Raw genomic sequence first — 14,038 nt, forward strand, 5'->3', positions numbered from 1 at the left:
TTTATCACATGATTCATCACATTTTATTTAATATCCTTTGCATTTTTCAGTATAAATCAGGTTTTTTCCTATATTTGATTCAGTGACCATGTAGATGTTCATAAAAGCTGTGAGTAAATTCAAAGATTATTATATCAGAAGAGAAAACTGATGAAAAAAACAGACTTCTTCAGTAAAATGTATCACTAACTGAACATAAACTCAAGGACCTACAACTGTCATTTATCAGACTACATTAGTTTTACTGGTAAATTGATGTTGCAGTAGATGATTCACTATGAAGTCTCTGAACGTCCAAATGCATCATGTCTGATACCAGTGAAAAGCTGAGAAACTGCATTTTACAGAACTATTTAACCCTTTAAATGCCAAATGGAATACATGATGTCACAGTATATGTCCTGTCATGAAAAAAAAAGATATTTATATATATGATTATTACTGGGGGGGTGTCTTTGAGTCTTGTATGTGCCAAAAAGTAGCAACAACATTGATTTCATTGCGTTGGTATTTGGACATTTACAAATATGGTTTGAGTGTCAGTCTGAAGCTTTTTTTGCCATGAAGGTCCTGCAATGAACAAAAACTACCAGTGCAATGAAGTCAGTGTTATTGTTAATCTTAGACATGTTGAAAACTCTGATATAAAACAATGCCACACCCCTGCGCCATGGATTAACCCATAAAGACCCAGTGCGGCATTTGTGGCAGTTCCCAAATGAATTTTTCTTCATATTTTTAAGTGATCATTTTTTAAGTGATTTACCACCATTTATGATAATATTATCCTCTGTGTTTTGCGTTTTTCAGTGTAAATCATGAAATTTCCATATTTAATTCACTGATCATGTAGACGTTTTGAAAAACTCAGTAAATTCAAAGGTTATTACATCAAAATAGAGAAAAATTGAAGAAGCAGTGACTTTTTCAACAAAATATATCATTAATTGAATGGAAAAGCAAGTGTCCCCACTGTCATTGATCCAACTTCATGGTCTTTTACTGGTGAATCAATGTTGTAGAAGATGTCGGTGTTTCCATGGTAACTACGGAGCCAAATGGGTCATATCTGCTGACCATGAAAAGATGACAAACTGCATTTTACAACAATTATTAACATGTATTGAAATAATTAGTGGATTAACAGAAATTAAACAGTTGAAATCACTAGATGGCTCTGGTCGCTGGTGACTGTTTGGGTCTTTATGGGTTAATTGGAAAATATCTCATATTTTGTGTTGTTTTTTTAATACAAGTGACATCACATATTCAGACTGCCGTGTAAAGGGTTAAAATCCTCACACCTGACTGAACATTTGGGAGCTTTGATCAGAGTGAAAAGGCTGAAGAGATTTATGAAGAAAAAAGCAGAAAAAATATTGATTATAGGATGATGTTATAGCAGCTTTTTGTGTGTATTTTTGTCTCGAAGGTCCCTTTACGATGCAAAAAGCTTCAGTAGTTTATAATAGACCAGTAGTAACTGACAATAGATTTAAAAAATATGTCTAAAAAGAAACAAACAGGAATTAAGTTTTATGATCACCAAAGTAGAAAAAGACCTTTTCTCATAATAATTTGATATTTCAAAATTTTATAACTTTATCCTTGAAATATCTCATTTTTTTTGTCCTTATCATAGCCTTAAAGCCACATAACTAAGTGAATTCTAGCTTTTATTCTAACATTTCAACAATTTTTTACCTGACATTTTACCTTCATCCCAGAGAAAAACACAGAGTACTGACAACTCAGACACAGATTTTGGCTTTATGACTTTTAGTTCACTGTCATATAAAAAGCACATACACTGTACAGTAAGCAAACATGGACTGCCAGCACATTTCAACTGGTGTTACTTCACTGACATCTTCATCAAAATAAGTTTCCGGAAGCTAAAAATGCTTCTTGAGATGGCCAAAAGGAAGTCGTTTCTCAATATCAACTCACACTGTGTCTCCTAAATGACCATTCTGTACAGTATACACACAGATTGTATAAATAAAAGTTGTACAAAGAATAAATAAAGTCCTGTACAACCAGTTAGATCCAACTACATCACTGTGGGAACAAAGAAAAGAGTTTTCTGTTGAACGGACTGCAGACATGAGTGTAAAATGTAATTACTTATGAACATCAATATAAATAGACCAGCTCGTAAAATGTAATTTTTAGGTATTTTCCCACCCTTAGTAATGTCTCTGCTCTTCACACAGACTGTCTACATATGGCTCTTATTTCTTGGGCTTGTAATTTCTAGATTTCATGATCACAAAGGGGCGACAGAATAGGTAGGACACCCTGTGTTTTCAACTAAACTATGACAAAGTGCACTCAATAGGATAAATAAACCGACACACAAAACAACACGCTCACATTCACATCTCGGGTCGTAACCATGGGACTGAAAAATACCATGCTTCACAATAAAACAAGAAGAAAAATGACATCAAACCACTTGGAACAAACACCGACAAATTTCAGAAAGGGGAGATGGAGTCTAAAGAAGCATTTCACCAAATACTGATTCTATTAACAGACTAATCACACACGTAATAAATACAGGCAAAGTGTTTTCTGTCACTGCACTATTTCTGCCTCAGTATCAATCGCTCATACAAACATTACTCAGAATTTTCCCTTTCACTTCGTCTCCCCTTCACAGTTTAAGTTCATCGTCCTCTTAGATCCAGTAAATGAGTCTGTTAATGGAAACAGCAGGAGTTTGTCATGTTGGACAAACCAGTGAATTTGGAAAAGCCTATAGACAATTAAGAAATCCCTATTTTCCTGCTGTTTAACAAAATAAGAATGTACAGTATTTTGTTGCGACTGAGGGCCTTTGCCAACATTCATTTGATGAAATTCTGGCTCCGACCCTCTTGCCAAGTCGTTATTAGCCTGTCATGCTAAACCCCGACCAATCACATAAGAACGAATCGCTTCAGTGAGCTACTGATGACTAGAGGAATTTCCAATGATGGGACGTGTTTTAACAGTCTCAGTCGTGTCCTGCAATTACATAATGCTCAACCCCCCCCGAACAGTAAGAACCTAAACTATCAGGTTTTTTAGGTCTTCAGTGCACTTAGATAAAAACTACATATGGAAACAAACCATGGACCAAGATGGAAAAATTTAACCCATGTGTCTTTCTGTAATTATAAATGTTCTTGAACATCTCAGATTTATAAAGACAGTCTCCAAAGCCACATGGAGAGCCCATTAAGCTGCCAAAACATTTCTTTTAAACTTGGTTTAATGTAACACTGTAGAGTAGTGCATTTGCAAAAAGCACAGCAATTCAGAAAAGAACTTCAGAAGACTGTTACTGCTGTGTCCCACATTCAGGAGTTTCTGCAACATTTTGTACCCAAACTGTGGGCTGTGATTGGACATATAAGTGTATGAGTTTGATTACAGAATGTCCCCACATGTGTTTTATGTTATACGCTCCAGAGGGATTACCAGAGAGCAGTGCAGCAATTAATCCCCCTCCACTGAGCACTTTCACTTCCTGGGGAGCAGCGCTGCAAGTCTCTGCTTCTTAATGGGAAGGAAATGGATCTCCTGTGAGCTGACCTTCTTCAATTTGATAGCTCTGTTTTTTGGAACCTTTTTAAGCGGGTCGTTGGGGTCGTGCTGCTCTCCTTGGGACACTGACTGGACGCCGTAGAGCTGCTGCAGAGACGTCCCCTGGCTACCGTCTCGTTTGATGGAAAAGTTCTTGGTGGATACCCCTGAAAGGCCTTTAATCTTTCCACAGAGGATGGCGGGGATCGCGTCCTTGACAGAGACGATGACCTTAGCCGTCTGGGAGGCGCTGACTATCTCAAGGTTTCCAGCTCCGCTAAGTGATGCCTCAGGGCCCAGAGAACTAGAGCCACCAGCGCTGCTGTCAACCACCCACTTATGCTGCCGGCTGAACTCCAGTGAAGCCAGACTGCCCAGGAGTTTGGAATCTAAAGTCTGGGTGCATTCAACGCCCAGAGACAAAGCAGTGGCACTACTATCCTGACCCAGTTCTCGCTCACGTCCTGGGGAACCACCGACGCTACATGACTGAACACACTTTTTCCTCACACCAGGCACCGACAAGTCAAGCACACTGTCCTGCTGCACACTAGGATATTCCTGTTTTGGTTCAACTGCCCTGACGGAGAGGTCCAGAGCCTGTCCTTCGTCTGAAGGAAGCGAGGACGGAGACGTAGATTGTGTCTGGAATGTGGTCGTGGATCTGCTCGAAGACAGAGGAGGAGAGGTAGTATCTTTTAAAGAAGTCTGAGTGCTTTTGCTCACAGTGCAAACTGGTTTTGGCACGTTCCCCTTTGAGTCCTCGGTCTGAGGGACAGGAACGGGGATGGGGAGAGGAACTGGCAGAGGCACTGGTAGGGGGATGATGACAGGGTACGGAACCAGGAGAGTTGCAGGAGGGACCAGAGGGGCCAGGGGGGAGGTGTAGGGAGGCGTTAAGGGAGGAAGGGGGAAGAAGTTGGAGCCTGGTGACTGACAGGTGGATGAACCCCCCTGAGAAGAAGGGAAGAGGTCCTGCAAGATGGCTGCAAATGCCGGATTCTGCAGGAGAGACAGCAGGTTGGCGTCCTGCGCTTGTCCTGCAGACTTCTGGTCGACTCCTGGAGGCAAAGCGAACGTTAAAGGATTCTGACACAGGACGTTGTTTTGGAGTGGCAACTGTGGGCAATTAGTAGCCTGAGGAATCACAGAGGGACTCATGTGCTGGAGGACCTGCTGATCCAAGACCAGCGGTAGAGAAACTGGGCTTTGGCTTGTTATCAAGTACGGGGCGGCCCCCATTTGGCTGAGCTGGGGCCCGGCTGCTCCGGCCATCTGGAGGTGGATGGGCAGCATCAGCGGGCTCTCTCCCAGGCACACTGGATGAAGCACAGTTGTTGCGACTTTCAGAGCCACGCCTCCTGGAGATTCAGCAGTGGGACTCACCACCGATGGGGCCTCTGTTAAGTTAGGGACCCCTCCTTTGCTCAGTCCTGTTGCGCTGTCATCACAGGATTCAGTGGAAATCAGTGGATTTACTCCATTCTCTGCTTTTCCGGGCATTTCTCCTCCTCCTCCCACCTCTGCGTTGCACACATCAGTCTGAGGCTGAGCCATATTTACTGACGCACTGTCACTGCCCTCCATTATTCAACCTAATGACTGAGGACAAATCTTCATCAAGTGCTAGTGACAGGATGCATTCATTATTCTTCTAGCAGCCCTGCAACATAGAAAACACAATATTTAGTGTTTTAGCAACAATCAGTTATACATGCCACCAAAACTGGAAACTATGGTGTAAAAACCCACCGAATATTATGGTCTGAAAGACTCATACCTTACATGATGTTAAATACATGGGGCTCAGCAACACCACAGATCTGATATACAACATTTATCCCATATATTAAAGGGGTCTAAACCCACTTTTATTAGTCTTTGGTACATTTATTTGTGTATTTGGTGACCCTAAAAGTTGCAAAAGTTTGAATTTCAACCCCCCCCCCGTGCCGCAAAGCTATCTTTATATTAATTTTGGTGAAAAATCGAGTGGATTTCTACAATCTGTTTCAATTCCTGCTTAATTTGTTATGTCTATAACTAGTTACGTCACGACATTTGCACATACAAGGTCAAGACTTCCAACGAATGTTTCTCCGAGTACGCTATAATTGTTTATCAGCAGCAGCGGCTGTACTAAAAACTGAAAATATGTCCAAACTTTCAGCTGATTACCTAAAATGTTCAGTTGTTGGTTGTATTAATGAACAAAAGTGGCTGAACGGGACAGAAAGCATGGTCAACAACCTGGAGGAGGTGGGGCCTGAAGTGACTCATTTGAGAGCCAGTGTTCAAAATGACCTTTCTGCTGTCATTACTCAGAAATAGGGTTGAAAATAGACTTGTGGAGTTGAATTAATGAAGAATTCAGACCCAAGCATAGCATTTACAGGTCATGTCGACAGGGAAATGTTTTGAAATGCAGAATTCCATTTAAAAAAGTAAAATATCACTCCTTTAAGACTGTGTGATCTGAGAATATATGACCAGTGCATATTACATGATATTACAAAAAAATACATTATACTATTTTGTAATTGCATTATTAATGGAAATGTTTTTCATCAGTTGTACTACACTACATTCTTCCTAGTGCCAGATGCAGGAAGGAAATTTGCATGAAGTCGACACAAACAAACGAGGAGAGGGAACGTGACACAGAATGTGGTAATTCAGAACAGGAGGGAGACGCCATCAGCCCAGACAGAAGAACCTCCCACTACAGGAGGAGTGACTTCTGTCACATACATGTGGTCTGGATGTGAGAAGTTTGACACTGTCCAGGAAGCTGCACTCTGCCAAAGAAATAATAATACAGTCACATTATAAAATGTATCTTTACTTACATCTTTAATTATCTTCTTTAATTTATTGAGTATATCATAAACAGGCATTAATGATATTTACCTACAATACATGATACATTACCTACAAATGATGTATATTGGGATGTGTGAATTTGCTTATATTTCACAGTATAATCCTAATTATTTAGGATTTATATATTTAGTATATTAAGGATTATTTTAGAATCAAAAAGACTTGCAAATTCGATAGATGCATATCATGTATCGCTGCAAACAGTACAGGATGTAATGTCATTTAGACTATGTACTATATGTCCCAGATCAGAGTTTTCTGCATGTGTTCCAGTGATTCACAGTTCGATGGTAAACACAGACCTGTGTTTATCAGACCAGAGTGAAAGTAATGATGACCATCTGTTAAGACTGTGTCTAGGTGAACCAGTCGTTATCACAGACATTACAGATGGATCTTTGGTTTTTGATGCTAGTTTTAGGTTAAGTTCAAGTTGTTTTTATGAGTCCATAAGTAGTTGTTATCTTCAATTTCAATAATTTACTCATTTTAGTGCAATTATTAGTTTTAGTATGTCTTAAATTGGGGGAAACTGAGAAGAAAACCTATATACACACACCATTCTGGGTATCATTGCAGTTTTGTGTGTTTTATTGTCTTTATTTTTATTTCAGTTAACAAAATGACTTTTTACCGCTAGTTTTATTTTTAGTCTTCAGTCTGTAATAACCCTGCTTGTTACGCTGCTGATTCTGTGCTGATTACAGAGAAAGGGTTGAAAGGGTTTTCTTTCTTGATTTTCATCAATTCCTCCCCTCCTCCACTCCTCTCCTTTGGTTAAGGACCCCAGCTGAAGAAGTTAAGCCTGGAGTGATTAGCCATATGCAGCTGAAGGGAGGGAAGCTTTTAATTTGCAGACAGAGGACCACCCCAACAACAATATCTGCAGAGGAAGGTTACACTGACACAGATCTATCTGTGTATCTGTTCCTGTTGTTAATATGCTTTTAGAAGCTCATTGTGCACTTGCTTTGCTCTCACTACACGACACCACTACAAAACACAGGTCCCGCCTGCACTGGCTGTCAACCCTCATCCATCTGTAGTGATAAAGCGTCCCAAGGGTGCCTAGAGATACAATGCATCCGATGTCAGCGAGGTCAATTATTCATACTGATGGAAGATCCAAGGATAATGTTCAGTCCATACAAGGGGACAGACTTTAAATAAGCTGTAATGTAACAATAAAGTCTGCACTATCTTTTAAGTAAAAAACTCAATTAAATGCACACATGCAGTTCCAATTTTCCTGCAGAAGCGTGACACTTTTTTTTTCCTGCTAAACAGCCTTCATGTGGTGTTGGGTTGCCTCAGTGAGCAGCAAGGAGGAGCCCTCTATCCCCCCAGGCTGGTTTTATATTGTTCTGTAGTATAGATGAGACATTGTAATAGGGCTCTGATGGATTACACGGACGATCCTACAGCCAGACACTCGGCCGATAACCTTGTCGCCATTTCACACATGGGAAAGGTCTGGAAAGTGTGCACCTTGGGAATACAAAAACTTGCTAAAATATATCTGACAAGTATCCAATAAAAGCTTTTGTGTATTTATAGCTTGAGGGTTTGTCCTTATTCCCTTGCCAACTTAAACTGGAGTCAGCTGGCATTTAATGGTGCAAAGAGAGGGAAGTGTCAGTTATGAGTGATGAGGCTGCATGTTATGATGTGTGTAAAAGACTACATACAAACACCCAAGCCTCATCCAGGGTTATTGTAGTTAATGAATACTCAGACTGAAGGTAAACTAACAATCAGAAATGATTTTAGCTCTTTTATCATTAATCTCTCTACTGCACATACTTGGAAAATTGTAAGACATACATTAAAACTTTACTCAACTGTACAAATGATATGTTTAACACAACTCCGCTTCTGAATGTAAATTGTTTCAGTAGTTTGTTGTGAGTTTTATACATTTATTCTATTTTCTGTGTACTTTCAATATCACTGAAAATCATTGCCTTGCTTTCAAAGATTCCAAAGTTTGGACAAAAAAAACTAAAATGAGCACGGCACAAAGACTAAAACTGCACATGGAATCTTGTTACTTTTACTTTGACTGATGCTGTAGATGCTCACAGAGACAATATGAGAATTAAATGATTTTGTACAATGTGGCACTTTTGATGAACAATGAGATTGTTAATCATTTTCTATAATACCAGCAAAACCTATGAGTAACTACATGAATAACTGAATAAAACTCCTGATAGCCAACTCCTCAAAGTATTAAAGATAACTGAATCCTTCCTACTGCATTGAAATCAAAAGTGAAAATGAAAGAAGCACAATAAAAACTCATTAAACTTAAATGAACTGTGGTCTCATCCAGTAGGTTATGGGAAACAGGAGTGGTGCGACAGTCCATTTTCCAAACAGAAGTGCCACATTTATCATTTGTAATTATTTTTTCAGGTTGAAAAGGGGATATAATGTTCTAAATTAAGGTCTTGAATTGGAAATCAAGATCTATATTTTCCAGCATTTTGATGCTGCGGTCTCAGTTGCATTCCAGGAAGTTTGAGGCAAGACATTTCCTGCTTGATAACATGGTCATGAGGTCTGTGACACGATAAAGCCTCACTGGTCAATGTGAAAGAGGTCTTTCTTGGTACAGACTCCCCTACTGTTATGGACGCTAGTGGTTTGGCCCAATTGTACACAAAGTGAAGAGAGATTTTTTGCAGCACCAATAATAACATCATAAATTTTTAAAACATTTCTGATATATGAGAAGTAAGAAAACGTGCAATTAGGGGTCATTACAGTGAGCCCTAAGATCAAGTGACCTGATGCTAAGCAGTAATCACAACCAGGGTGACATGTTCTTGGGCTGCCCCTCCAGCACAGTGCTTCACAGCCCGCTGCTCCTCCTCCTCTTCAAGTGAATCATGTGAGTGTAATGTCAAACTCTGCAGACGAGCAGAAGAAGGAAGTTTAACCAGAGAGACTGAGTTTTTTCCTGGACTTTGTGACTCTGCTTTGTCTTTGTGTTATCACAGACAGGCAAGGTCAAAGACAGATGTCACACACGCATCAAAACATTTTGATTCAACTTGTACACTTGGCACTAATACGCCTGAAAGTCAGGGAAGCACATGTCCTCAGTTCTTCTTTAGCTCCAAGTTAAACTCAGCTCACATAACACACGACCCTGCAGTCAAACACAACGGAGGAACAGCTTCCAGACCCTCTGGCTAAATCCAACACCTCTTAAAGAGCCTGGACACACTTGTGTATCGCCATGCTCAGGCAAATATTCACATCAAACTGTCAGAAAATAAACGCTACACAAATGCCTCCAGGGTGAACATATTAATCTCCCTAAATCTAGTTTATCAGACGGTCCCCCACCTCAGATGATTTGCAGATTAGTTTGTTAAAAATAGTGCCACAGTTACACAGTTTTCAGTCAATATGAGCTCATGTTAAAAACATGCAACACAAACAAACCTGAAATCTTGATCCTGAATATTTAATGATGCCTGGTTTAAACATGGAAAAGATAAGCAAAGCATCTCCTGCCGTTTGTATCTTTGAGACGTCATCTGTAAGAGGTTTGTGTTCACCAGCCAGTAACAGCTAATTAAGGAAATAGGCAAGAAGAGACCTAACAGAGAGCCAAACGAAATCCCTCCCCTGTCCCCGTTACTGTAATGATTTCCACATTTCCCTTTTTTCCTTGCCTCATTGATGGAATGTATGCTCTACTACGTCAGTACACTGGAGAGAAAACAACAATGCCTTAACTTCAGTTGCGTTAAAACTGTTTTCTCTGCCTGTCTTTTCACTTCTTCATTTACATGCATGTGATGTAAGAGTTTACACCAGAGGAAACAAAGCATCGGGGATGAAGGTAGCACGGCTGATAATCTAAAGGTCATCGCCCTCAACACCCCTCCGCTCCAATAGCCAATTACATCTCATTAGAGAGACACACAGGCTCATCATGAGCTTTGCATCCTGACAGACTGACACAGGCTGCTGTCACATCAGGGCAGATTTTCTTTTATGCAACCAGCTGTCTCTCAGTCCATCTTCTGATTGTCACGAAGGAAGTCAAATTTGATGAATAATTCACATTTTTCTGATCAATACAATTAGAATGGTCATAATTATTAAGTCAGTGTCTCTTACTGAAATCCTCAAATGCTATTAGAAGATTAAAACGATGTAAGACTTTTCTTTAAGGTACATGATTCACTGTTAACTAGTTGTGTGTGAGCAGCTTAATGGCTCTATTAGTATTTATTAGAGCCTGTGTCTACATGACTATATTCTACAACTACTAGGTTATTAAGTAGTTTTCCCACATTAACCTCAGAATTTTTTAAGGATGGATTAACTGTAAAATTCTAAGCAGATACTAATATATAGCTAAAGTCATTTTCATTTTCTTTATCTTGTTTTTATTCTTTACCCCTCCCTTAACAAAGAAACTATTGTGATTAATACAACATAGTTAAAAGACCTTGAGTGCTTCATCGCATTATTTCTGAATGAACATAAAATCAAACATTGAAAATTATGAAAAAACACTTAGTATAAGACGACAAAACTAATATCTACCACTACCATAAGTGAAAAGACAGGTATGAAGCTGCAGATACTGGCCAATATCAGCAAATATTATCAATGATATATCAGTGATCTGCACATCCCCTAGAAATTCTACTTATTGATACTGAGCGACCCCCGTGACCCTGGTGAGGATAAAGCGGTCTCAGAAAATGAATGAATGAATGATACTGAGTAAACTGTTGTACATGTATTCTTGGTGAGTCATCTAAGGTGGCAGTGACAGTGTCTATAGTGATCAATTCACCTATTATTAATGACTGCCTTTTGGATGAACCTGCCCTATCTTGTCAGATCTCAGAAACCAAAGCAGGATCGGTCCTGGATAATTCTTGGATGGGAGCATATGCACTTTATGTTGTGTAGTATAGTCTGTATAAATATGCACTTTATGTGAGTATAAACTGCAATGCAATTATTTATCTTTTTTGGACCTTTCAATTTCTTTTCTACCATCCTTTAGTTTATTTTTTGCCTGCCAAAGGGACTGGAGACAGAAATTAAATAGAAAGCTTTAATCAGGTATAGAGCATTTTTATTTAATGTTTAGTACATGGTCAAATAAAGGAGATAAGAACAAGAATCAATCATTTGGAGGTTATTGAGTGAAAATGGGGATCGATATAGCCATGCAGAACAAGGCACAAACATTCTTTGCAGTAAAGAGCCAGAACGCGACTAAAATGTATGTAAATTAGCAGTACTGAAGTGTCAACACATACACATTTTAACATGAGCATAAAAACAAACCTAATGTTACGAATCAACCTTAAATGCATCGTTTCCGTGACACCCTGAACGCACCATACGGTAATTATAGATTGTAGAGAGTCTTCCTGTGTACAAGCTATGATTAAAATGTAAAGGTGCCTCTATGGGAGCTATCCTAGTGTTATTTATTTCCTATTTTACATGTGAGAGGACACCCACGGGGGAAAAAACGCAGTATATTAAAGCTGCCCGTGCCACCGCTGGGTTCATTTAAGGTTATTTTTCCTGCGGTTTCGGTTCTTTCTTTCTTCCCCGGTGACATTTCTGCTGCTACCTTCCCCCACAACCCGGCTGTGCGCATTAAGAGCCCGGTCACTGATGTGTCTGGTCCCACAGTGGAGCAGACCCACCGTTCGCCATGAAAAGCAGGGAGGCTGTGCGCCGCGTATGCGCACGGCTCCACGCATCACTCGGCTGTGCAAACGCTAGAAGTGCGCATGAGGCTCCGCGGCCGCATCCGCACACATACTGACCATTAAATGCAACAACAGGGTCCCGGAGCTGTAAATTATGACCCGTTTTCTCTAAAGTTCATGCCCCGGTGCGTGATATTTAAAAAAAAATATACCCAGATGAAGCTGACAGACGCTGAGGTTATTCACGAAACAGTCCGTGAAGCTAGCACCGAAAATCACCAATGAAATAATAAATAAAAACCTGAATGCGCCTTAAAACCGAGCACGCGCCTATAGGTAAATACCCCCCACGTGCAACCGTTAAAACGAATTAAAGCTCGAGCTCGTGAAAAAAAGAAAAAAACGCAAAAAATTAAAAAAAAAGAAGAGAAAAACCCTTTGGCTCACCCTGTTTCATCTCCTTTCCTTAATGTAATTCCACGCACACTCATTCAGTTTAGCTCCAAACAGGGATATCTACTTACCTCTGAAGAAGACGAGCGGATGAACAGACTCAAAATGTAAAACACAGGATGAATAAAGACCCCGAACAGTCTTTAAATAAATAGATAAGGCTGCTATTTATCTGCTCATTGCGGTCCCGTCGGAGCCACTCCAGACTGGAGCTGCGCACGCATCAGCAGCGAGTCCTCCCCTCCCTCCTCCTCCTCCTCCTCCTCCTCCTCCTCCTCCTCACACAAGACACAGAAAAAAACAAAACCAAAAAAAAAAAAAAAAACCCCACGAAAATATACATAATAATAATAATAATAATAATAATAATAATAATAATAATAATAATAATAATAATAATAATAAAACAATTATGTAATACATTAATACATAAATACATAGATAACCCGCATATAGAATAGAATAGAATAGAATAGAATAGAATAGAATAGAATAGAGTTTTGCACAGGTACATTGTGATACATTTAGTATAACATTTAATCATTATAAAACATACTAAATCATCATCATCATCATTATCATTATCATCATCATCACTAATAATGCACTAACAAATCTCACATATAGAATAGAATAGAACTGAAAAGAAAAGAATAGAGTAGAATAGAATAGAATACATTGACATGTAATCATATAATATAACATTTAATCATCATAAAACAAACTAATCATCATCATCATCATCATCATCATCATCATCATCATCATCACTAATAATGCACTAACAAATCTCACATATAGAATAGAATAGAATACACTAACATTTAATAATATAAAATAACATTTAATCATAATAAAACAAATGTGATAAATAAATAAATAAATAAATAAATAAATAAATAAATAAATAAATAAATTAATTAATTAATTAATTAATTTATTTAAAAAAAAGTATGTTATTACGCTCTCATTCTTTTCCTTGGTCCAGACATTATTTGACTCCTTGACACTACTCTGATGGTGGCTCAGGAAGCAGAGCAGTTCAGATCATGGCAGCTGTGGATGAGAGTCTGCTAAGGACAAGCCCTGGTGAGCAGGATCCCCTGGGTCTCCATATCTGTCCCAGCCAGCCCCAGGCTCTGCCTGCGGGCCCCAGGGCCTCTCATTGTTCCACAGGGAGGCTGTTTAATGCACTATAATGAGTTTCGCAATACACCCTGGTGGCGTGGTGGTGACTTTGGTGTGGTTCACTCCTCAGTGTCTCCCCCTCCATCTCCTCCTCACCCTCCCTTACACTGTGTACAGTCAGGATTACTCACATGTGGAACGCTTAGATCAGGACTGGATGTGTTGTTGCTTTAGTGTACAGCTTCAATCAAGATTTCTGTACCAGAGATATAAAAGTGAATAGTCAGTGTTTT

The 14,038-nt window shown here is 39.4% G+C and overlaps 1 protein-coding gene across 1 annotated transcript; it reads right to left on the minus strand.

Moving 5' to 3' along the window:
• Window positions 1-1,679: 1,679 nt before the first annotated feature.
• rai2 (retinoic acid induced 2) lies at window positions 1,680-12,826 on the minus strand. The gene is made up of 2 exons (XM_030132780.1): window positions 12,689-12,826; window positions 1,680-5,236 (listed from the first exon to the last, which is right to left on the minus strand). Exon 2 carries the CDS (start codon window positions 5,158-5,160, stop codon window positions 3,511-3,513), a length of 1,650 nt encoding a protein of 549 aa, XP_029988640.1. The 5' UTR covers window positions 5,161-5,236; window positions 12,689-12,826; the 3' UTR covers window positions 1,680-3,510.
• Between the last annotated feature and the right edge of the window lie 1,212 nt (window positions 12,827-14,038).

This window comes from Sphaeramia orbicularis, chromosome 4 (assembly GCF_902148855.1).
Source record: "Sphaeramia orbicularis chromosome 4, fSphaOr1.1, whole genome shotgun sequence".
NCBI lineage: Eukaryota > Metazoa > Chordata > Actinopteri > Kurtiformes > Apogonidae > Sphaeramia > Sphaeramia orbicularis.

Coding starts and splice junctions, on each gene's coding strand:
- rai2 (XM_030132780.1), bottom strand. CDS start 5,160: ATGGAGGGCAGTGACAGTGCGTCAGTAAATATGGCTCAGCCTCAGACT.